General features: G+C 34.4%; 2 protein-coding genes across 2 annotated transcripts in view; one reads left to right on the forward strand and one right to left on the reverse strand.

Moving 5' to 3' along the window:
- LOC149898356 (uncharacterized) overlaps positions 1-26,925 on the forward strand; it is a 313,253-nt gene that overhangs the window by 15,601 nt on the left and 270,727 nt on the right. The window lies entirely within an intron of this gene.
- Eip93F (Ecdysone-induced protein 93F) overlaps positions 18,266-26,925 on the reverse strand; it is a 213,458-nt gene continuing 204,798 nt past the window's right edge. The window contains exons 6-7 of the mRNA XM_090115284.1: positions 26,766-26,903; positions 18,266-19,649 (exon numbers count right to left, since the gene is read on the reverse strand). Of these exons, the coding sequence (XP_089971410.1) occupies positions 18,266-19,649; positions 26,766-26,903 (1,522 nt within the window). The remainder of the gene's footprint in view (positions 19,650-26,765; positions 26,904-26,925) is intronic.

A 26,925-nucleotide genomic window follows, 5' to 3' on the forward strand; every position in this document is an offset into this window, starting at 1 on the left:
CCAGGTGTTAAAGATTGCAAAGCGTTGTGTCACTTTTACATTCGTTTCGAAATATTTTCACTAGATGTCGCTAGTGCATTGAATAGGCGGGAACAAGGGCGGGAATCGTTGTCGTTTTGTATCAGTTTTATGTTGTTATAAATTTGTATTGAAGTTTTTTAATTTAAAATAATATAATAAAAGGTAAGCATTTATATAACACGCAATGCTGGAAAACTTAGTTTGGTAAGTAAATTTAATTTAGTGAAAACTATTAAAAATGTGTTTTTTACATTTTTAAATGCATGTAAATTGTAAGAAAAGATCATATTAAGAAAAATGTTAATGTAAGTTTATTACTAGATATTTTTTTGCTACCCTCAGATTTGAATATTTTGAATTGTATTTTCTCGAACCCTAATTGAGAAAAAATTCGAGAAATATTAAGCTAATTTAGTGACACGTATTACGTTCTCATTATCGAAACTGTATATTTTAAAAAGTTCAACCCTTTTTGGCTCAACTTATGCGTGTACTGCGTAAAACTAACCTAAATCTAAACTTGAAGCATGCTTTCCTCAAAAATTAGGTCACGCTCACACCGGAAACCTTACACACAAGAACTACTAAAGTTTTAGTACATTTACAATGACCTAGGCTTATGACCCTAGTCCCTAGAAGCATTTTGATGCGTGGACTTACCTACTTAAATTTTTAACCTATTTCTACAAGGTTTGTACCTAAATGTTTGAGTGATGCTTTCTGGAGTGATGGTAAGTTTTAAATTTTAATGTAATTAATTTCGGCATTGATGTACCTAGAATGCTGCTTTTAATCCGCAACGCCGTACAAAAATCATGGACACAAGGGTAAAAAATCTCTACCAGTACTTTCGAGTTCTCATCTGCACTCAGATGGACAGTTTACAAATGACGGTATAGTGCTGAATCTTATTATTTTATGGTCTTATATCGTTCTAGATAGGTCACCAGGTTCAAATGACCCATAATTTTTTCAACATGGGCCTGTAGTCTATTTAATTTGACTTGTCTAGTGAACATGTTTTTTATTTATTTGTTTTTTTTATAACTTTTGTTTTATTTTTCAGCCAGGTCCCCAGCCACACTCGTTATAAAGTTATGATGAAATAAAAAGTTTATTTGAACATTTACATAAAAAATTATGTACAAGTATCTACTAAGGAAAAAAATACTTTAGAGCCGTCTTTAATTTCTAAATTATTATTGTTTCATTTTCCCGCGTTTTCCAACAGCTAGCTGTCATTGTTACAAAGTGACGTCTGGGGAGCAAACTGCAAAGTCATCGAAGTAAAAATGATTTCGAAACAAAAGGAAAAAAACGGTGTAATTTTCGTGATCGTCCATTTTTCTTATTTTTCACAAAACACTTTTTTTTTGTTATTGAAACAAAAACAATGAGAGAATGTTTTCTTGGACTTAGGAATACAATCTAGGTATTTGCAGCACTTAGTTATAATGGGTCTGCTAATTAGAAAGGTAGGCGGTAGAACCGTTAAGATATTTTAAAATAAATTGTCATAGTTTTATTTTTAAACTATTCCCTTGCTCTGGCTTCGCTCAGTTCCTATAATATAACTCGGAATACCTACCTACTATGCTTTTCAAACCAAACGTTTTATCACGAGAAAAAAAGAAAGCCAAAAGTGTTTTATAATAGATATTACCATGTCAAGTAGAAATCGTAAAAGTGTGAAAATTACAGGTAACTTCGTGATGTTTTTTTATACCTAGGCAAGGGTAAAAATTTTAATATTTTTTGTTTTTGATCAAACAGAATCCTCGAAAATATCATTTAGTTTGATACCTATAATATATTTGTTTTTCTAGATTTGGTCTTGAATGTAGGTCATGTATCATCTAAGAAGATTGGTAATTTAGCTTTGTAGGTACCCCCTCTTAAGGATATAATATAAAAACTTACAAACATGTACAGGTGAAGCTAATAAAAGCGTGTTAAAAATATATAAATTCTAAAATTTAACCTATCTATAGGTAATAATTAATAAAGCGGAAAATCAAATAAAATAGTAAACTTATTACTTACCTTACCTATTTTATTAACAGGAGTCACGCAATATACCTACTACAATTACCTATAGTTTACAATTGTGTATGGAGGCGTGACCGATTAATAGATATATTTTTATCAAATTTCAACGGCTTTTATCAGTTCAAATAAACGATTAGCTTTTAGCTGGGACTTCGTGGAGTTGTCTGATAAATAACTTAAATAACTTCAGTTTTTATTGTATAATCAAACATAATATTTACTAGGTATGTATATAGGTACCTATGTAGGTATCACAGTGGTATGTATGTATTCATGTTGAGTAGGTATGTTTGTTCCCAAAATTTTGGAACGAGTTTTTTATTTAAGACGATACACAAAAAAAAATCCACTGCTTGGCGGGCGGAGTTTAATAGCTCGCTATCGCGAACGCCGGTGTGCGCGAAGTCATTCTTGCAAACTCGCCGCGCTGCCGCTGGCCGACTCGGGACAAACATGTATGGAGTCGTCATACAGTTATATTATTGCTCTGAGGTTATAATATTGTTATACATTTATTCAATTGTTGATTTATTGGTTTTATTTTCTTGCTTATAAACAAATAATCTTCTTTCCAACAACTACTTAGACATTATTAATAATTATTATTATTTCGTAATGTTTACTTTATTACAAAATAATACAGGTTATAAATAATCTTTAAAATAACAAAAAATATTGTTACTCTGAAAAAATGAAATGGTACTCAATAACGCGGACTACTGAATTGATTTAGATAGAATTTGATGCTGACGTAGATATTACATCATGCCCAGAAATGAAAGGTACTATTTCTGAAAGAAGTTAAAAACCCTAATTCTTCTCAGTCAAAGTCAAGAGTGGAAGATATCACTAATACAGTAAAACTGATGCGAAACTTTGGATGTTAATTTGTATATTTTTTTGTTAGTTGTTACTTAATCACGTCAAGACTACATTACCAATTTTGATAAAATATAGCTAATTGCCTGGATTTACACATAGGATACTTTTTATCCGAACTGAACACTTCTGTGGGATAAAACAGGATTCACGATATAACCTAATTCCACGCGGGCAAAGCCGCGGTCGGAATGATATTTTTTTAAATAAAAAAATTGTTTAAAAAAAAACACAAAATATATTGACGCATGTATTTATTTTTTGCACTCTATTATAATTGTAATTATTCATTACAAATAATCAAAATAAAATAGCCAGAACAAAGTTAGGCCCTGGTAGGGTAGGTAGGCAGGTACAGCAATGTGAGACGAACACTGGCTTATTTATACCAATAATAATGTATTATAAACATTAAATTAAGTTTACTTTCTAACTACAAAAATACATAATATTAGCTAATGTGAAAGCGAATCAACCAATCATCCCACAAGAATGAAATGTGCACACAAATATTCATCCAAATCGGTTCATGTCATTAGGAGGAGTGACTGCAGCGCCATCTTCCGGGCCCAATTGTGTTTCCAGATCACCCAGGAACTCAATTTAATATACTTACACAAAATTTTTCGAAATGAAAACTCACATTACTATGTAAATATGAATATAAACCTGTTTTAGTACTAAGCAATTTCCCGCACAGGTGTAGTAAGTATAAATGAAATAAATATCAACATCAAATTCTTTATACAACATACTTATCTACCACCTTCTAAGAAATGTAATTCTTGAAATTATTTCGTATTTTTTTTAAATATAATACTACTCCAATGAGCTCCTGTTCCATATTATGTCCGCCATACTTCCACTAAGTTCACCATGACTTTTTATTTCTTTGCACTTTGTTGCTTTTTGCTAAAAATGGAATCATGCGATAAAACCAGTAGAACGTTGATAACATACATTTTTGACTGAATAAAGGTACTTACGAAGGAGTGGGTTCACATTGTGAACAATCAGTGGGTTTATTTTCCTTCTGGATTCCGGATTTCTGAAAAGATTATCTATGCTATAAATGAAAATATCTTACACATTCGTTATGTACTTAAAACAGGGGTACATATCAAACATCGTCTATAATACAATTATCATCAAATTTAAAATAAAACCAACTTACTTCATTAATTTGTTCCAATTCAAAGCATTCTTTTTCCTCCAACCTTTATGTTTCTTCTTCTTATTTTCTTTATTGTCCCCATTTGTCTCATTTTGTCTTATCGTGTTGTCACCCTTTTTTACGATTGCGCGAGCGACACAAGTTCCCCGTGTGACGGCCGTAGCGGGAATGACTCGTGCAGCGATCGGGGTAGGAAGGTACATGGCGGCTCTCGCTATATTGGCTGGTCGCGCGCTAATTTCAAGTATTTCTTGTTTATTTCAAAACCATCGCATATTTCAAAATTCTAAATCGGTAGACGTATAGGTTGTATATTTTATAGTTAATATCCAAAAAGTCGTAACTTTACGTTTGTTATTTTGAAGATGCCAGAGATTATAAAAAAATAACAATGAGAACTTTGTATTTTTTTTCTATCGAGAAAATATCATGGAATCATGTTTCTAAAACGGTAGACGTATTGTGTTACTATTGAACTTTCTTGTCAAGAATTTTCATCACGACAACTTTAATAATATAAAAATTACGAAGGTTTAAAAAGGGCCGTAAATGTTAGAAAAATTAATTCATCACCTTAATGGTTGCTACCTACTTGCTTTGTTGACGGGGAGTCCTTTTTGCCACCATTGCTTTTTTTCTGCTCTGTGTGATTATTAAGATTTATATATTTTTTAATGGTGACAAAATAAATCGCTTTCTATTTCTATTTCTAAGTTCCTTAACGCGCGGTACGCTGGCTAAGGCACTAAGGGGACTAGGCGAGCGTCGGAAAAATCATCACGACACTTGCGAACGCTACGCAATAAAGCAAATTAATATTGTATATTAGGTACATATAGGTATTAGCATTCCTTCCCTTTCATTTAACTTTTAACTTTTTATTATTTAATCATACAATACTTATCTTAAAACGAAAGGAACTTCGTTCCAATCGGGTGTCCCACATGTGACACCTGAGACTTTATTTTGTTATTATAAAAGTAAATATAAATAGTATACCTACTTAATGATATTCTAAAATATAATTTGCTCTAAAATATAATATTTCTCGCATATTAATAAGGATAGCAGGTACCTAGGTAGTAGGTACTAGGTACAATAATTTAAATTTTAAAACCCACGTGATTATTCCACAGTTTATAAATTTAGAAACTGGGGCATATTTACATTCTTATTCCATTGAATAAAGTTTGTATAAATTACCCAAGTGACATTGAATGTTAAATTCCTTTCCCCGCGCGATGCGTTACTTACAATTAATTGATAAAAAGATAATAATTTAACATGTTACTAAGGCACATAATAAATGACTTTAGGTACTTTGTTATATAAAATACTTAGATTAGCAGTTATTATTTTTAATTTATTTTATAACATCGAAATAAATTTACCACAAAATGTCGTGGTAAATATCTCTTTCTCTTGTCCTATTTAATAAAAAATACCTATCAACTAAAATACTTTTTCCATAGTCCACATAAAAATCAAATTAAAAAAAAACGTCAAAAAAGCCGCCAATTTCCGAGCGCGCCAATACCGAATTGGCGGGCTGTCCCCCCACGAATGCAGCTGCGTTGCCAAGGTCAGTGTTCAGTGCTATTGTGGAGTGCATTGCCCAAAGTGCACGACCAAATATACGTGCTTACACAGTAATGCAGGCACGCACACACGCGCGGCGCGTGCATGTGTGCGGCTGTAAAAAGTGGCCGAATTGTGCGTCAAAGATTATGCGAGAAAATCATGCGATATAATAAATATTATTACAACTGAAATAGATAAATAAGTAGATATCCCTATATGGGATCGTTACCTATATTATAATAATTATAAACAGATCTATTAAATAGGTGCTAGAAACGATACGACATAAAGACGAATCGTACCTATAATGTTATTGTTGTAAATTGTAATACATGTAAATATTATATTTAATTTAATAATTTGAATTTATTGAACTTAAAGGAAGTAATAATTCATAGCAATTTTCCGCTCACATATTTTAATTTAGCTAACAAACGGAACTCTACCAATTAAGTACATAACTCAATTTATAGCAAAGCAATAAAACGCGTCACGATTCTCTGCAGAAACCCTTAATTCGATATAATTGTCCTCCCAGAGGCTCGTTAACCGAGTGTAATTTACGACTTGTTTATCATATTTAATCTTTGCCCTTGAAAATAAAACAATAAACAACCCCGAATTACACACATACACATCGCAAGTAAGTCAAGAGCAAGTGAGTAAGGTCATGGTTAACTCTTTTGACATTCGTATGTTTTCGGTTTCGTTCGTCTGCGTTTGCGCACGTTTTCTTTTTTTGGTGCGGCAGGCCTTTGTTGGGATTTTTTGTACGATTTGTATTTTATTATATTATGTACGGTTTTAGCTTAGAAAGGGGCAGTGTTAGAACATTGACACACCTACTAAACATATTTGGGTCGGAGCTTTGAATTGATAAAATTTTGTTTGCAGTTTTACGTAACTAAGTATCCGGTTTCATAAGTTCATTTTTTTCGTTCATTCATATAAGTTTCCTGTGATTGTTTGCAGTTTTTTGGTTTAGGTACCTATATTTATTATTTATAGTTATCAATCTAATGAGCAGTCTAAAAAAAGTATGTGATTCTTTGATAAAACTAATTATTAAAATTGGATAAGAAGGTCATAACTAGGTAGGTATCTGGTATTGATCATAACTATACCTATAAAAATTGTTTGCAGGTACACAAACAACATATTTTCATTGTAGGTAATAGTATATAAAATATAAACAAGGAGATTTTTTTAAGTGCTCATGGATAAGTCCCTATGTGGTCAAACTTATTTAAGCTCGCCCTTAGTTTTAACTTTTAACGCAGTTAATATTGCAAAGAAAATCACCGCTTGTTTACGACTCTTCAATTTCAGTTTAAAAATAAACTTCGCTTTTACTCTCGACAAAAATGCCCACGAAATTGAGCCCGGTTCCAGACTGGTTTTGGCGGCAATCGCGAATCTCCAGCGCCATTTTGAATTTTTACTTTTTTTGAAACCTCAGCCTTGAAGGCAATTGCTACAGCCCGAGGACATGCATATTGTTTAAAAACGAAATTATTTCAATAAGTACGTTATATTGTGGTTTTTGGTTTTGTACATTTTCGGTTAACTTGTTATTCAGTATTTTTTGTATGGAACGTGGCAGTTGGTGGATGTGCCGTCAAATTAGCGTATAACTTTTGTCATACATTTTCACGAGAAAATTGGGTTTTGAGGTTAAAAGTATAATGTTTTTGACGTAATAAATTCTTAACCGGTGCTTGCGGTTTCTTTGTCGACGCATGCGTGGGTACATGATATAAATATAAACTATAATTATTTTAACTTTTAGATGTCACTTGAATGAATGTCTCATGCTTTATTTATTTTCATAGTATTATTGTCCTTCTTTATTTCAATGTAAACCAATGTAAACATTAAACTATAGGTATGCGATAGGTAGGTATCTACAATATGGTAGAACACTCAATTGATGGGTAGAATGTAGGTATTAGCCACATAATACTGTAATTAAGACATCTGTAATTTGTACATTTGTACATCTGTAATTTGTAACTACATTCTTGCAAATAAATACCTACGTACCTATAATTTGAGTTTGAATTTTTAATTTGATCTCGATTGCTCATTGAACCATTTTGCTTTGGGTAAAGACAAAAAGTTATTTAAATATAGTTTGTATACTTAATTTCTTAAAAATGATCGTGTGTTTATATATTTTATAACTAGATTTCAAAGAAAAACCCGCATAGTTCCATACTGGGATTACCGGGATAAAAAGTTGCCTTATGGTCTTCAGCTTGGTACCAACATACCTACCAGATTTCAAATTGTTATCGGTTCAGTATTAGTAGATCGGATCGTAGGATTTTTATAAATGAATGCATAAAATTAACATAAAAATAATTAAGTTATTATATTTACGATTTGTATTGAGAATCTTAATTTGTGTCATCATCATCACCATAGTATAAGTAAATTATAAAATAGTATCTTTCTCTGTCTCTATGTACCAATGCTTTTCTATCTTTAAAACTACGCAACGGATTTTGATGCAGTTTTAAATAGATAGAGTGGAGTGATTCAAGGAGAAGTTTTTAGTAGATATATAATTTACCTACTAGCTGCTCCGCGCGGTTTTACCCCCGTGGCTCCACCCCTGTTGGTCGTAGCGTGATGATATATAGCCTATAACCTTCCTCGATAAATGGGCTATCTAACACCGAAATAATTTTTCAAATCGGCCCAGTAGTTCCCGAGATTAGCGCGTTCAAACAAACAAACAAACAAACAAAATCTTCAGCTTTATAATATTAGTATCTAAGATTAGATTTTAGACAAGGCGGACGTAAGCTAGTTTATTTATAAAAGTAGTAGGTACCTAAGCAAATAAATGTTAGGACTCTAGTTAGAGTTTCGGTAAAAGGAAAAGCTATAAAATAAATTTAAATGTTAATAAGATTGGCTCTCAGTCTGTATTTAGAAATTAAAACAAACAATAGGAAGTGGAAGAAAAAAATACATTACATTTCCTACCTAATACTTACTTGCTTAATTTTGTAACGTAGAAAAGTAAATTCAAAAATTATAATAACCTTATTTCCTACTAGCTTCCGCCCGCGACTCCGTCCGCGCGGATGTCGGTCTTCGCGTGGATGGTTTATTTCTCCATTTTGAGTAACTCTGACAATGACATCTTATAAATATCTATTGGACCCAAATATGGCTAGGCCTATAATAATACGCAACGTGTGTTCGCGGTTCTACAGAACAACGTCTATGGATAAAACTGAAAAATTAAGATTAATTTTTTTTACGTATTTTCCAGGATAAAAAGTATCCTATTTTACGCCCAGGATAATAAGGTATAATTATACCAAGTTTCATCGAAATCGAACCGTTAGTTTTTACGTGATGCCTGAACATACAGACAGACAGACAGACAAAAATTTTTTTAATCACATATTTGGGTTTGGTATCGATCCAGTAACACCCCCTGCTATTTATTTTTTCAATATTTTCAATGTACAGAATTGACCCTTCTACAGATTTATTATATAGGTATGTAATAGATTAGGAAATATGTCCAATCATTTTAGGTATTCTTGTTTCACCCGCGCAGCTCCGCACCTGTTGGTCTTAGCCTAATGATTTACCTATAGCCTATAGCCTTCCTCGATAAATGGGCTATCTAACACCAAAATAATTTTTAAAATCGGACCAGTTCCTGAGATTAGCGCTTTCCAACAAACATACAAACAAACTCTTCAGCTTTATAATATTGGTATAGATTAGCTTTGAAGGTAACCTAACTATATTTTGTCACGTAAAATTAAAATATCAAGGCATAAATAAAACAACTTTTATATGAAAAAACAACTTTATTAAATAAATCCTAAATATAAAATATGAATTAAATATCCAACTAAACTTTTGGTATAAACAATATATTATATTCTTATATATTCTTAGTTAATTATATACATATATTAATACTTAACAATTCCTTGCTTCAAAGTAAAAAATAATTTGGAAAATCCAAAAGTGCACGCCTCATAATTTTTTTTAATAAATATTTATTAATTATTATTTTTGTTTATTTAATAACAATTAAACCACATCGAATCAGACCCTGAAAAATGAAAGGGTTCTATTCCTGAGCATACTCAAGCGTAAGAGAAAAAAAAAGACTCGATTAGTAAAGTATTTCGGTCGCTATCGTGTTAACAAGAAAAAGGATCCGCACATACAGACACACGGACGTCCAAGACAGAACTTTTTTAAACTGTTTTTTAACTAGTTTAAATAACAAAAATGACATCAAAAATATCATGAACGTTAAAAATAGTGTTTTTTCTTAATATGTGTGTGTATGTATTATCTTACAAGTGCAATGTATGATACATAAAGACATTTTAAGTTTGAAAAATCAGATGTTTTGCGCGAAGTGACAGTAGTACCCACCTCAACGCTTCGCTTATGAGGCGTGCAATATAGCGTAGCTGTCTTCGTACTTGCAGAGCGACGTGCCACAGTATACAACAACAGTGCAGTTCAAATCAACAACGAACTTCATAGCTGTACCTGCGGCGCACCGCGGTTTCACACACGTTGCTCCGCTCTTGTTGGTCTTAGCGTGATGATATACCTACCTATACCCTACCTATACGGTACCTACCCTGTAGCCTTTGTTGATAAATGGGCTATCTAACACTGAAAGATTTTTTTTAATCGGACCAGTAGTTCCTGAGATTAGCGCGTTGAAACAAACTTGTTTACTAACTGAGCCTCGGTTTTGCGTGGGTTGCCCGGTACCTATAAAAAAGTTATCCTATGTCACTACTCTTTAGGAATTATTATTCTGCTGTTAAATGATTTTTTTCAAATCGGTCCAGTGGTAACGGAGTCTGTTACTGTGAAGCAAACAGTCACAAAATCAAATATGCTGCTTTTTGCCATGTTGACAGGTGATTAAAAATATCCTAGCATACCTTCTCTTGAAAGATACAGCTTTCCAATGGTAACATAATTTTGGATATGAATTGAGCAGTTTATCATTCGTTAAAAAAAATATGTTGTTTTAAAATAATTATAGACCGTATATCCTACTAATATTTTAAAAAGTATGCATGTACCTACCTACGCAAATACTACTTGACCGATTACAATGAAATTTGGCACACGCACAACTAGGATTAACACATAGTTAGGATAGGTTTATCCCGAAAATCCCACGTGAACGGGAACTATGCGGTTTTTCTTTGACTAATGACTACGCGGGTGAAGCCAAAGGCGTAAAGCTAGTTATTTAAATATTAGTAGTAGGTATAGTAATATAGGGCATTCTATTTGTAAAATATAAAAAAAGCTATCAAACTAGGTATACTTAGGTATCTATGTAGTTTTAGCTTATGATGGCTACAGAAAAAACACGGTACGTAGCTATACTTACCATACTTACATAAAAGCTCTCCGGCCGCCGGCGTAAGTAGAGTAGATAGTCTGTACCTACTCTGTACTATACAATATTAATGATAAGCAGGTAGGTAATATAAATTTTCACTTATAAATACCACAAGAGCTTCAAAATTATCGGGTATTTTCCGATAGGTTCGTTGCAAACAAATGAAGGAGTCAAGTTTTTAGTCAAAGTTAAAAAAGTTGATTTTTCCTGAAAAACTTGACGACTTTATTTGTTTGCAGGGAACCTTGAGGGAAATGCCAGATAATTTTGAAGCTCGTGTGGTATTCGGGGGATTATTTTTCCTCCCCAAATGTCGGCCAATAATTTCACAATTGAATTCAACCTGTCAGTTTGACGTCAACGACCAGAGAAAATTTTCAAAAAATTATCAGTATAATACCATGTAGGTTGTACCACGTGACGTCGAATGGTGCAATTCTATTGGTCGATATTTGGGTCGGAAAAATAATCACGAATGTTCCTAAACTATTATATGTACCTATAGGCACCTAATCGTTTTGTAAGGGGTGAGTAGATGCCAACACCAATATCAAGCTCTCCAATGTCACTCCTGTTATTCATACTATCTTATTATGTTGTAGTAATATTTTTATACATAATATCTCTGATAAACGAAACACACTTAGATAATTAAGGACGCTGTCACAAATCTGCGTTACTCAAATTTAGGTATCTAACGACGTAACTTTGTTCGCGGCAATATCACGCTCACGTAAACATAGCGCATTCCATTTTATAGACCATCTTCATACTTGATATTGACTTTTTAATTTTTGATATTATGTATTTTTATTGAAATTGATTCCAGAAGATTACTAGGAACTTTAAAAATTCATTTTGTTACTTTTATTAGTAGGTACGATCGTAATAAGTATGTTAGTATTTTCAAACAACTTAAAAAAGTGACTATTTTACATCATTATTTAATTGAATAATAATCTATGAATTGTATACAATATCAAAGCTTTTTAAGAAATGTAGAATTATTATCATACATATGATGTTACCGGCACTGTATTAAATCCGGCATTGTATACAATTCTTAGTAAATGTATGTTATTCCGAAAAATAGTCGGAATGAAATAAATTATAGGTATTCGTCACATAACACATTACCTAGGATACTCTTAAATCTGAACTTTTCCTACGTAGCAAACACATTTGCAAGTGTGGGTGGTTTTTGGGGTATCTATTAACCAATATGAGGTCAAAAATAAAATCCAAGTTAATAGCTACCCCAAAAACCATGAAAATGACACCCATGACGAAAAGATGTAAAATTTTCGTCGGCGCCATCTTGGATTTTTAGTTTTGACCTCATATTGGTTAATATCCACCCCAAAAACCATGAAAATGACACCCATCTCGGAAATATGTAAAATTTTCGTCGGCGCCATTTTGGATTTAAGTTTTGTCAAATTGCTTTACCCCACCAATCCGTTCAACAACCCATAAAAAAAGAGGATCTCAGTCAACATAATTTTTAAAACATAATTTTAAATTACAAATAATTGGAATATGAAACTTATACAGTTTACTCTTATAAAGTATCAAATATTTCAAATCACGAAAACGACAGTATACGCACAATAATCTTTTTCTAATTCGTTTTTATTTTTGGGACGAGGAGCGATACACCCGTCCTTCCAAGAGCGCTTCTGAGCGCGGTCTGACGACCCGCGAGAGCAAAATGTATGAAGAAATCGACAAGTATTTTTAATTTAGCTTATAATTGAAATAAAATTTTGATTTAGATACAAAAAAATTATCACAATCTATAAAGGACTATATATCCCTCAATAATTTATAGGTAAGAAGATAGATTAGGCTTTTAATTTTCTTAAAAGTGTACCGGTTTAGACCCCATTTTTTTGCATTTTATGCGATCATTGTGCTGGGAAAATCGTATTTCAGTGACAATTTTGTATGACGTCGTACAATTTTTATAAGATAATCGTAGAACTGAATATATTATCTTTAAATTAAGATATTACTTTGTTCTCACGTGTAAGTGCTTTGAGTTAAAATTGTACCGTAAAATAGCGGTTTTTGTTAAAAATCTGTTATAGCACCCTTAAGTGTAATGCAAAAGTGAGCATAAGTTGTAAGTTGGTTGAAAAAAAATCATAAGGTAATCAAAAATCAGTAGTTTTAAAGTAGGCTTCTATTTCTTTCTACCTATTGAAGTAGGTACTAGCTTTCCACCCGCGGCTTCGGTCGCTTTGTCAGACCGAATAAATTATATACCTACTAAAATCTTCCTCTTGTATCAGTCTATCTTTAAAAATAAAACCGCATCAAAATCCGTTGCGTAATTTTAATGATTTAAGCATACGGACATAGCGACAGTAAACTATGTATTCAGAAATACAACTTTTTAACAAGTATTGCTTGAAAAACAGTTTTGTAGATATGTATATAAAAATGCAGAGTCGCATTACGAGGAATTTTACAAGAATACTCTTGACCCGTAGGTATGAGAATTTAGAACTTTACAAATAAACAAGTGACCCACCCGACATTTTGCACTTTTTACAGTAAAAATATCACAAAGCAGAGAGGTTTGATTCCTATATCAATCTGTGATGTGTCTTTGGACGAAAAGGTCAAAAGTTTGTCATTATGCCATGCTTATTTAAACTTGCTTATTTAAAATATAATCACTAAGGTAATAAAAATTATTTTAGGTATTATACATGTGTCTGCAAACCCTCGAGGAAATGTGTGAAAAAGAAAATAAAACAAAACAAATCAACAAATGAAAGAAATTTATTGTATACAGGTTTTAAACATCCTCCCACATTCTTACTCCTTCCTAACCAGCCATTTCGTTACGATATTAACGCAAAATATAAACGTCTTAAGGTAAAGGTATTACATAATATGAAAAACATTTCTCCACGTCAAATAATTACGCAAGATACATATGTTATACGTAAGAAAGTGTACACAACTGTGTAGTTACAATTCCGATCTACAATCAACTCCATTTTCGTCGCCTAGCGACTCTTTTGATTTGGACGTCAATACAATTTTCAACATTTTACAAAATGTCAGTCGAATCGTAAGCTTAGCTTTCCAAAGACGATTTTTCTAAAAATTTGACTAGATTCAATACAAATGTTAAGCCAATCGCATTATATTCGCCAATTGTGTCAGTGTATAGAAAATAATAACCATCACTATTCTTACTGAGGAAGTGAACAATATATATCTATAATAAAGTAATGGAGTCGCCGCTCAGCGAATTCTATCTGTAAACTAAACAATAATAAAAACTAAAGGAACAAAAATAACAAAAAAGGCGTGTAATGTATATTGAAAAAAATATTCCATTAAACTTGTACATACTCAATAATTAAATAACAATATTATAATTTGATCTTGTTAGTTCCTTTTTTGTTATAAAATATTAAAAAAAAAACATGAGCTTTCAACAGTTTCTACCTTATACATTGGTCCATTACCTAACTCATATTTCTATCCAATCACAAATAAAATCTTTTTCCACAAAAGACAACACTCAAACGAAGAATAAGTTCCCCAGCAATGTGATGTGATTCTTTAAGCGTTTATCAAATAAATACACCATGAAAATATCTTGAATTTTTTTACACTATAAGTTCAATAAAGTTAACATTATATTTAATATGTCTAAAATTAAATGCTTTGTGTTGTACATAATTTTTCAACGCGGCAACATTACACGTCCGACGTCTGCCACTTGCGTTACAAAAACCTTTCATCTCACGATTATTCTAATGTATAAAGTATTGTTATAATAGTACAATATTTTTTGTTTAAAATTAATTTTCTAGAAATACATACAGATATAAATGGAAAACAATTAGTGAAGCTTACATTTAGAAATAAACATAACCTTACGTGTCGTTCTGCAACCGAAGACGGGTTACAATGATCCGAATTGAATTATCTTCGATTGAAAAACGACATTTATATACAAGATACAGTCACACAAACAAACAACATGTGTTTACGAATGCTTAGAAATAAGATCTGGCAATGTCTTTTAAGAATTGATGAGTGAAATCTTCGTTTGATTTTTTTGGTTTACAACGGTCTCGGTATTTTTTTTAATTGTTTTCCACTACGTGTCTTGCGTCACAAATTGCGCGGGAAAATCTTTTCCTAAAAAATGCAGAGCGTGGTAAACCAAAAGACAAGTATTTGTTACAATCGAGTCTCATAGAGAAATGCGTATAGGGATAAATGATTGCACACAGTAACCACCTCGTATCTATCAATTAAATTTTAATAAAAAAAATGCAACTTCCATTCATTGTCTTTTTGTTCTTAGAGCGGCCGATGACAGCTCAAGACTAAACCTAACCCTTATTGATTTTAATACGAAAAAAAATAACAAAATATTAAACTCCTACCGCCTAACTATTAATCGAATGTTATATTACGATATTAACTAAAATTCTTAAAAACTATGTGGAAAAATGATCGAACAATATACAATAAACGATTCACTAATAAACCAGTGACCTCTGACGGAGAATCGAACGTGGCGCTTTGAAATGTCATTTGGAACGGCACGAGGCGTTCCGTGAAGGGAAACGGAAAGCGTTACGGAGATCACTGTCAATAACATTTACTGTAAGGCGGCGTATACCATTTGTACAGACCGACCAGCGCTAAAAGCACATGGCATATTCTACATATCAGTCGCAATTCTCTTTAATCGCAATGAACCCCAAACACTGCACAAAACAATGACATGTATAACATCTCAATATAATATTATAATATAATATAAGGTTATTTAGAAATAAAGCCACTTAAAAATTAACTAACGTTACAAAATAAGATTAAACAACATAATGATTTGTTCCCGATGCGCGAAGTATTTATATTATAATTAAAAAAATCTATTAACATTCTAAACGGAATGTTCATTAATATCTACATTCTCTTTGCAAATTGTCCCATCCTATTATCTGTACAAACTTATACAAAATAACGTTTAGCTAACAACGAATGTCTAGCGTCACACATAGATTTGTGTACGTATAAAAAAATAATTGTTCGCTTTTTTAATTTAGAACATGGAACTAAGGAAAAATGCCGCGAAAATTTGACACGTTTTGTACTGGAAAAGACTTTTTGTTGACATACACGAAAATAAATAAAAAATACTTTTAGTATCATTTAAATGTTAAAATCTGAGAGATTTTCGCGCAATTAAATTTCTCCTAATGTTTTTATGAAATGCGGTCTGGTGGGCTGTAATTAACACGATTTTTTACAAACGATAAATGCAAATAACAATTGTTAAATATTTACGAGCATAAAACGTTAAAAAAATGTGAAATATAAATAAAAAAGGGCTGATAAAACACATGATCTCGACTAGTAAAATTTTGAATATAAAATTTTTGTTGATTTTTCTATAGAGCCTGATGTCGACATCTCGGCATTGGATATGTATGGCGATTCGGATATTTGTAAGTCCCCAATCAAATAAACAATAATTTCTCCCCAAACAAAACGTAATCTATGTCGAAATGTCGAGTCCAGCTCCTAAACCTATTTTTACATCACTCGTGGTCTCCGAAGAAAAAATGTACGACAATATTTTTTTTAACTTGTATATAATATATGTATAATTTAGTTACATACACAATACAAAGATTTCTTAATTTTGTTGAGGCTCACATTTACACATAACTTACAATAAGTAGTCGTATGATAATTTATATCCAAATATTATTTACCTAACATTATGTCGGAGAGCGTATACATTTTCACATTTCATACCTCCATAATATACTTTCGATTGAACACCAAAAAATGTCACAAATTTGAAGATATCAATTTTTTTGAGGTTTTTTTGCGCTAATTTTTAAAGTCGACAAGAATATATTAATGATTATTCATATTTTTGTATAGTCGATAAAACATTTAAAACTTGGACCATGAAAAATAAGAATATATCTCCTTAAGATACAATAATAGTACATAAAATATATATATAAGTTCACTAGTATGTATTTATGTACGCGCATGATGGCCGAAGGGCCGACGCAAACCGCATCCGTAATACCTAAATATCACATTCAGTAATATGGAAATCCACGTGCTAGCTTACACACAGTTAAAATTACTATTTTTTACAAAATAATAATTGCACATAAGTCCGAACTTAGCTTTCGTCGAAGCTCACAGAAGTGTGTCCGTCTCTCTCTCGCGCGCCGCGACAGAGAGAGACCGGTGACCGTTCCCGCCGTAGCTTATAATTTCATTCAATATATTACCTATCTAATTATAAAAACACCGCACAAAACTTGCGATAATTCACTTAATAACATTTACACTCATAGCTAGCTTTATAATTAATTTGTTACATTGTTTTTTATTACTTAAAAATATTTAAATAGTTGATTTCATAACATTAACTTTTGGTTGTCTTTTACTTAAAACAATTTCAAAAATCGAGGCATTCGGATTTGGGTGAATTTCGGACAACCTGTAGAGCGACTGCAGCGTCATTCCGCGCGACGCGGGAGTATTCCGGCCCAGCCTGTATGGACACGCGCGCTAGTGAGCACACGGCTCGCGAACGCTTCGCTTCGGAATAACGCTGCGTGACGCGCGATATTAACCCGACGACCTACCCGTCACGGGCGTCTAAACTATTTAATTGTGATCGCATTAGTAAAGCTGTGTATTGAACTGGTTGTGGACATAGGTAACTATTGTGATATTTGGTGAACGCCGGGGGGAAGCGGGAAAGCGATCGAGTAAAAAGAAACTTTATTGTCACTACAACAGTAGGCGCCGAGCTACCGGCTACGGAATGTACACTACTACCGCGGAGCGGCGAGCCCGGGGCCCGCTCCGGCCGGCCTTCGATGGGAAACCATTGAAAAACTTATCGAAAACGAGGTACAGTTTAGTAACCGAAAATGAATCGCCTAAACGAGGGTAGTTCGAGGTGAACTAGCGTGAAACACGCGCGAGAGGTACACAATGATTCGCACAGACATTCACCGGGAAGGGAGCGAGCGGGGCGTGCGGCTCCAGCGCACGGGCCGCTCGCTGCCGGGCGGGGCGGGCCGGCCGGCTCGCGGCGTGGCGCGGGGCCGCGCGGGCTAGGCGGGGTGCGGCGCGGGGTGCGGCGCGTGCGGGGCGGGCGGGGCGGGCGGGGGGGCCCGCGCGGGCGGCGAGCGGGCCGGCTCGGGCGCGGCGGGCGGCGTGGGCGTGCCGTTGCGCGGCCGCAGCTTGTCGGCGCGCAGCCGCTGCACCGCCTCGCGCATCTCGGCCGCCAGCTGGTGGTCGGAGTCGAGGCGCGGGCGGCGCGCGGCGGGCTCGTCGTCGGGCTCGCCGGCCAGCCGCCGCAGCAGGCTGGGCGCCTCGCCGCGCGGCTCCGCCGTGAGCCGCTGCAGCAGCGCGGCGCCGGGCCGCTCGAGGCTCGAGCGGATGATGCCCTCGAGGAAGGAGCCGTTGGCGGGCGGCGGCGCCTCGCCGCGCAGGCGCCGCATCATGTGCGACGTGTACAGGTCGGAGGCGGGCGGCGCGAAGCCCGCGCCGGGCCAGAAGGGGTAGCCGGCCGGGTAGCCGGGCGCCTCGGGCCCGTTGAGCCCGTTCGTGAACGGCTTCGTCGGCGGCTTCATGGGCGGCTTCGGCGGCTGCGGCTTCGCGTCCTGCTGCGGCTTCGGCTCGCGCTTTCGCGGCCGCATCAGGTGCCGCTCCTTCACTTTGTATTCGAGGGTCGAGTGCGGCACGCCGTAGTAGGAGCCCGCTCTGTGCACGGACATCTCGCCTCGCTGCACGGCCTTGACCGCTTCGACGAGGCTGTCCCTGTCGTAGTTCCGATACTTGCCCCGCTTGGGCCGCGTGCCCTTGCCGCCGGTCGCGGGCTGTCCGTTGTTCGTCGCTTTCGAGTTGCTCGGTACGGCGTAATTTCTCTGGTTGTCCGGCGGCGTCTTGATCACCGACACGTGTCGGTCGGGCGCTCGCATGTAAGACAAGTCGAGTTGGGGAGGCCTATCGAGAGGCTGTTGAAACTTTTGGCTTATGCTCTTCGCGATGACGTCGCTGATGGACGTGAGGAGGTGTTGAGAGGCCGGCGGGTCGGCGAACACTGAGGGCGGGAGCAGCAGCTGCGAGGGCGGGTTGAGCGGCGGCTGCGGGGGGAGGAGCGGGGTGATGGGGGTCACGGGCGTGCTGACCGGCGTGGCGGGCGACGAGCTCTTGTCGTCGGGGGGCGGGAAGGAGGGTATCTTGAGGATGACGGAGGAGGGTGTCTCTGGTTTCTCGGGGTCGCTGTCGGGGTCGGACTCCTGGGCTTCGGGTGCGAGGCCGTGCTTGTTGACCTTGTTGCGCAGTGTGGAGCGCGGGATGCCGTACACTGCGGCGGCGCGGCGCGTGCCGAGGCGCCCCGACTGTATGTCTCTGAGGGCGGACTGCAGCTCGTCTTCCGTGTAGTTGCGCCGCGTGCTGTTGCCGGCGCCATCTAGCGCGGAACGTTTTAATCTGTAACAAGTGACGGTTACGTTTCAGATGTGCCAAACATTAAAATCTATAATATGTGTTGTATACGTTTGTACGCAATAGAAAGTTGGAAAACTGTCAACCTGTTTTTTATTTCCTACACCTTACCAAGTTAAAACATGAAGGAATAAAAGTTTAAGGGGTGTGCAAATAGCTCTAATTTGCTTTTTGTATATAATGTTACTTGCACATAAGCCTCGATAACACTTAATATTGTGATACATCACTTCAAATATTCATATTATTATGCTTATTTTCTAAATTGTTGATTCTCTAGATGATACATCAAATCATGAATTTCTATTGCACATTTCAGCATGTTGTTTTATTACTACAATTACAATGAAGGTACTGATTTATCATCCCAATTTCTAATACTTTCTCTCCAAACCAAAATTGCTCTTGAAGATTATTAGATATCTCATCTACATTTCTTAATAATTAAAGAGTTTAAATAAAATCAATTATAATTAATAAACTACCGTGACCTAGTTTTAATTTCATTTCTGCAGCCATAATTAAAAAGTTTCAAAACAAAACCGTGACACATAGCGTTTGAAAGCGACAAAGGCATTACATTGTTTGACTTTAATATGACTATTTGCTCAATTTATTTGTAAATCCGCGCAAACAGACATGTTGATATAATTCCAAAACAAAAGAATGCACTTGCAAAATGATTCATAAAAGTATATAGGTCAACAGCTGGTCAACAACCGGCAATCGTTTAAATTCAATATTTCAAAACAGTGCCCGTATTAAATGGAGATAACGCGAAATGCGAAATATTTACTTGTCCACCCGATAACGGTCTACTAAGAATGCATCTTTATCTTTTTCCATTCGTCTTTTATTTCCGATTCGGTTCGCATCAAATTTGAACGCTGAACCTTCATTATACGGTTTAGAATCGTTCGCGTCGAATCGATAGTCTTCGGTTTCATCTTGCATTTGACTTTCTTATTTTTCGCCACCGTTGACACGGAATATGAAACCTTATTATTAAGCTTTTGGGTCATTTTTTCCGTCGCCCTTATCGGCGCGGCGGCGAGGATGCAAGGTCGATGCACCGTCGACTATCGATGCATTTTTATTTGTTTTGGCGAGTCACACGACCCACATCGCGGTCCCCGAATGAATTTATTCAGATATCGATTTGATATTGCGCATAATATCGATGCTGAAATCGAGACGTTCAGTCGACTCGAGATTCTTTGAGATGTAGTGAAATTTAGATGTAACGAGCGTCCGATGTTGTTCGCCGATGCATATAACTTAATGATATGGCCTTTGTGAAAATTTGCGGATGGCTACGTTTTATGTATATGATAATTGAATCTGAACTTATGGTGATAGAATTCAGTTTCCTTAGAGAATAATGGTACATCTTCAATCTTCCTTAAAATATCAAGAGCACATTATCCTAAACTTCTAGTTAGATTGCAATCGATAAAAACGATGCACATCCTCACAATTTCCTCCGTTGGCTTATTTAGCAAGAAATGCCGACAATTCTCCACGAGGCGGGAAGAATGTATGAATTTCACAATCTCCTTGACACCCCATTTCTTAGGAGGTGAGAAGATTTTTTACGTGCTCCCTCGAGAGGGCATTGTTAGGTTTGCATATGAACTTGGGTAATGACTTAGACGCAATTTTACTAGAAGATAGCCTACATGAACTGTGAAATATGGAAAAGGGATTTTCCATGAAATTGTTTCGTTTGTAACAGGAAAGTGTATCGGAATTTAGACTTGTTAACAATGAAAGATACAGTTTATTCAGACTAATCTCAATAACTGAAGAAGAAACACATTAAATTGGCAAATGAATTAAGAACCAGATTTCAAGATAGATATCCTACGACTTATCACAAATTATTAATGTTACCCAAAAACAATTTGCATTGTTATAAATAAATGTATATATACAAAAGACAGAATGATTCGATTAAGCAGCAAATATATGTCTTGTGTCTGCACTGCAGTCTTGATAATACAGGAAATTAACAATGAATTGAGGACTTGAATGAAAAAGATGATTTGGTTTATTATTCAACACAACTGTATGTACCTTCCTAGTAATTGGTTTTCGGATTGTGGTGTTGAAAGGCCTTTAATTTCCTTTAAAATAATGACCTGATAACTTTACTTAAGAAATATTAAAACTAAGATCATAAAATTGATTTACAATTAAGTGCTGTAGTCTTTTAGTCTAACTTATTTTTGTTTATATTAAGTTATCAGTAATTTGTATAGTAGGTACCTACCTATAGAGATTATAGAGCTAGTAGGTAATCTTCAACCCTTTTCACCTAAATAAGGATGTCTAAACGACTTTATTGTACGAATAATAACTTTTAATATAGATCATCTCAGAAAAAGGCGTAAAAATTTGGCATACCTACTTGTAGATCTTACTTTAACTCTAGGTAAAATTTTTAATCTTATCTGTACAGGTAAACTTAAAAAACGGTAATAATTTATTATCCTGCCTAAACATAGGCATATATCATACGTAATATTTCATAATCTCATTTCGCATATCTTGGTCATTGGCATGAATGCGTCAAAACAAATAAAAGTTTGTATGTCCGTCTGATAAGTCGATGTATTTCGCAAACCATTCGTCACGGAGCGATGGCACAATAAAACGGTTCTTGACATCCAATTTGATAATGCTTTCTTTGTAGTTTAAATGTATGTAATGACTTATCTTGCGTTTTAATGGATTTATAATGATTTTTGTAACACTATATTAATTATTAATTGTTTTATTTTTATTCTTAAATCATTAAAGATTAAAGATTCTACTGTTTATCTTCACGTATTTCTAGAAAAAACAATTTTCATGTATTTAATATTTATAGTTAGTGAATGATTTCATCAAGATAATTTTTAATTAAAATTTTCGTCTAGTCGGAGATATTAGTAGATAATTTTCCGCAGATTTTTATGATTTTCCCATATAATTTTATTGCACGCCTCATAAGCGAAGCGTTGAGGTGGGTACTACTGTCACTTCGCGCAAAACATCTGATTTTTCAAACTTAAAATGTCTTTATGTATCATACATTGCACTTGTAAGATAATACATACACACACATATTAAGAAAAAACACTATTTTTAACGTTCATGATATTTTTGATGTCATTTTTGTTATTTAAACTAGTTAAAAAACAGTTTAAAAAAGTTCTGTCTTGGACGTCCGTGTGTCTGTATGTGCGGATCCTTTTTCTTGTTAACACGATAGCGACCGAAATACTTTACTAATCGAGTCTTTTTTTTTCTCTTACGCTTGAGTATGCTCAGGAATAGAACCCTTTCATTTTTCAGGGTCTGATTCGATGTGGTTTAATTGTTATTAAATAAACAAAAATAATAATTAATAAATATTTATTAAAAAAAATTATGAGGCGTGCACTTTTGGATTTTCCAAATTATTTGCTTTTTACGATGAGTTGCTACAATATTGTTACTTATACTACCTATATGTTTTTGTTAATCTGGATAAATCGATTATTAATATTATAATGATTTTTTTAAAGTATACATGATTTTTATCATTAGTGCAGTTCTACTAAATGAAAAGCCTCCCGAGTTATTAGTAATTTCCCACAGATTATTATTAGCTACTAGACTGAAATAATAAAAAAGCGTGATGAAAACGACCCCATGGCCCCCTGGGAGCAAAACAATGATGTCTAGGCGTTATAGTGCTTTGATTTAGAGCCAATTTTGTATTAGACGGAAAGCTCATTTCTAGACTCATTCCTAGCGCTAAAAGCACTAATTATTTGCTGACGGTTTTGCTGTTTTAAATAATTTGAGTTTAAAAAAAATGTTGAGGTTTTATGGGGATTAGTTTTCATGTTTGTGTCTCAGATTTAACCATTTATAGTTCAAGTATCACAAATAACCCTGCGTGATTGAAGAAGCTTTTAAAACTGAACATTGCTTTTAAAAACGTAAAAACATAAAAAATAAAGATATTTTAAATTTTATTTGCTTATTAATTTCCTTTTATCTAAGTTTTCACTAACCTCATCAAAATAGTTTATAAACTGTAACAAAATATACATAATTATGTGACATAACCCGCCCTAGCTGGCAAGCCGCCCAATCGTTTGTCCCTGTGCCAATATCTATATGTTTTAATGTTTTTGATAACACTATCATGACATTATTATGTTTTCCAAATTATTTTAAAATATATTTTTATATTTTTAATAATTAAAAATATTTAATTTCATATAAAAGAAAGGAGCAGTCGCAATTTTTCTAAAGACAAGCACACGTTACATATTATGTATTTTGAAATGTAGGTAGTTATATGTAATTCATCTTTATGTTACCTATTTCATGAAAAAAATAATTAAACTATATTTTTTTAAATCCGTTCTTTAAAAATATTCCTGGACACTACATATTTAAAGTGTTGTTTATATCCTCTCAATAAAAGTACATCTTTTCAAAAAGATTCCTTACTACAATATTTTCCTACAAAATCCTAACGAAACAACAATTTAATCCATCCTACATGCACATCGCACAACTTAACTTTGACCACCATGATTAATTTAACTATTTTCCTCGTCTTTTCTGGGTTGCCTGGTAGAGATCGCTGCCAGCGATAAGGCCGCCTACTGTACATTGATTAATTTATTGTTAAGTTTATAAAATGTATCTGTATCTGGTGTACAATAAAGTGTTTTTCATTCATTCATTCATTCATTAACTCTTAATATCACTATCAGCTGCCATATTGCATAACCAAGCAAATAATAAGATTTATAGAAGATTCAGGAATGATTAGAGTTCATGAACTTCGCAGTTTAATGGGTGCGTTCACATGCCATTGTTTGCTATGTGGTGCAATGTTTCAATAGGAAGTGACATGCCATGGTGCTGTAAGGCTTGCACACCAGTACTGTGAAGATATGCGAAGCTAGTAATAGTTGGATTTTGTTAAACGATTTGTTAGCATCGGAAATTGTCTACAATTTTGTTTAAAAGTGAGCCTTTCTTATGGAATTGAGATACGAGTAAACATGCAATGTACATGTTTGCAAATTTATATTTTCGTTGTGCGACATATCAAAGTACCTACATATGGCATGTGACACAAGGCACATAGTAATTTTGTAGTGATTTGTGTCGCCGTAGACCGTATCGTTAAATTTTCAATAAAAATAGGCAATTTTGACGGTTTATTTTTATATTTACAAATCCAGGATGCTTAGGTATCTTTTATACAATTAAGTAAATATGCATTACGGTGAAAGAAAAATATTTTAGAACCGTATATGTAGTTAAATATCAGAAAGCGGAATGATTTATTTCAAACATAATTTAATGACATAACCGTACTATAAAATGCACTCATTTTTCCAAATTCACTTAACCTTCATTACTAGCTTAGTTATAGCTTAACATAGCTCATGCTAGCTTACAAGCCTTACATATAATGGTCAATATACTGAGCTGCGTAATGTAGCTGACCGTGTCAAATTCTTATTGTTTCCCTACAAGTTTGCTACTCAATTTATTTCTTGTGTTCTATTAAATATTTAATAAATACTTAAGACAAATATTTTCTTTCAGCTGTTTTTTTTTCTGATAAATTTTCTTTAAATATTAATCCTCTCCGTGTTTGTTTCTAGTTGAGTCTTAGGGATTACCCTGTAGGTCATAACCCAAAGCTCCAGTATTTTTTTTAATCAATATTTTCATATCAATTCTTTAACATTCGTTTAGCAAGCCGGTATATTATATATAATTATATATCATTAATACATAAACACTAAAATTACTTTCATACAAATAAATTAAATTCGGAAATAAGTTGCGAGTTTTTGTTGGCATTTTATTTTAGTTATAGTTACTATACCTACCGCGTATATTCTCAGTTATTATTACATTTAAAAATAATAAACTAAGACACAGATTTAACCTAAAAACCCTACGATAGTTATCTTTTATCTTCATTGCATATTAAAGGCGCGGTCACGATTCAAGGGCCCTTACAACGTGTCTGCATCAAACGGATATTTTTTAAAATCCATTTTCTTTGACACCTTTTAAGTGATCTCTTCTTGCGAGATAGACATCGAAATTTTGTCTCGGTATTCTTGTAGTAGATGTAAGAGAGATAGTGGATGTATGATGTTAAAATTTTTTAACTAGATTAGTAGGTATAGGGTAAAGACTAAAGATTATTAATTTGGGTTCTGTAAGATGTCATGGTTACCACTACAAACAGAAATAATAGATATTATCTTTTCATATTTTTACGACTTTTACAACAATTTTCCTATCAAAATATAATTTTTGCTACTAGTTATTCACGATCGTAAAGTTATTTCAATTTGTGTGAATTAGCTCAATATTTTTTATTAATCTCTCCTCGTGAAATGAGCAACATATTGTGATTTGTGATCATCTTTAAATTTGTAAAAATGCCCAATTTTATCACACTACCAACTCAGTACCTACTATTTTAGTAATACTTCGATCAAAAAACATACTAACTATTTAAATAAAATCGATACGAAAACAAAGCGTGTTTGTATTAATTTGCAAATATTTTAACACCTACAGGTAATCGACTTCACTAAATGGATTACATTAACTCCGACCTTAATGCGAACACTATCATTGTACGATCTCCTAATTTTATTTCAAACTCAAGGTTTTTACTAGCTGTTGGCTTCGTTATTTATTATGTTGTTTTGGTATAAATTAACGATTAAAGGTTGTGAGTTAGACATTTTTGTGTGTAATGTGATGTTATTGTTTGCCTTTAGATTTTAGTGACGATAGGCGATTTTTGGTGATGTTGACTTTCAATTAAACTTTTTATTTTTAATAGAGCCTCCTTTCTTCTATTATACTTATAAACTTTTATGCTTGTAAAATTTTTTACAACTTACATAACTTACTATATTTTACAATTTATAAATAAACGACAGAAGTTATTCATCAATTGACACAATTCTAATGATATGTCAGTAAAAATTAAAGATCTTTATTACTTCCAAAAGTAATGATACATGATAGAATTTACACCAAAAATTCAAATGCCTAATATACAATTACCTGGAATTATCCTGGACCTTGAGGTCCGGGGGCGGAGTGCCGCTAGTACTGGAGGTCGACTTGGCGCTGAGGTCCAGGGGCTGTTCCGTCACGGTTGGTGACGAGCGGGGCAGTCCCACCTTGTCCGGGTCTGCTAGCCTGTGGAAAAAATATGCTTTAG

This window comes from Colias eurytheme, chromosome 23 (genome assembly GCF_061535395.1).
Source record: "Colias eurytheme isolate Ceu_HAF_F1 chromosome 23, ilColEury1 Martin Lab GWU primary, whole genome shotgun sequence".
Classification (NCBI taxonomy): Eukaryota; Metazoa; Arthropoda; class Insecta; order Lepidoptera; family Pieridae; genus Colias; species Colias eurytheme.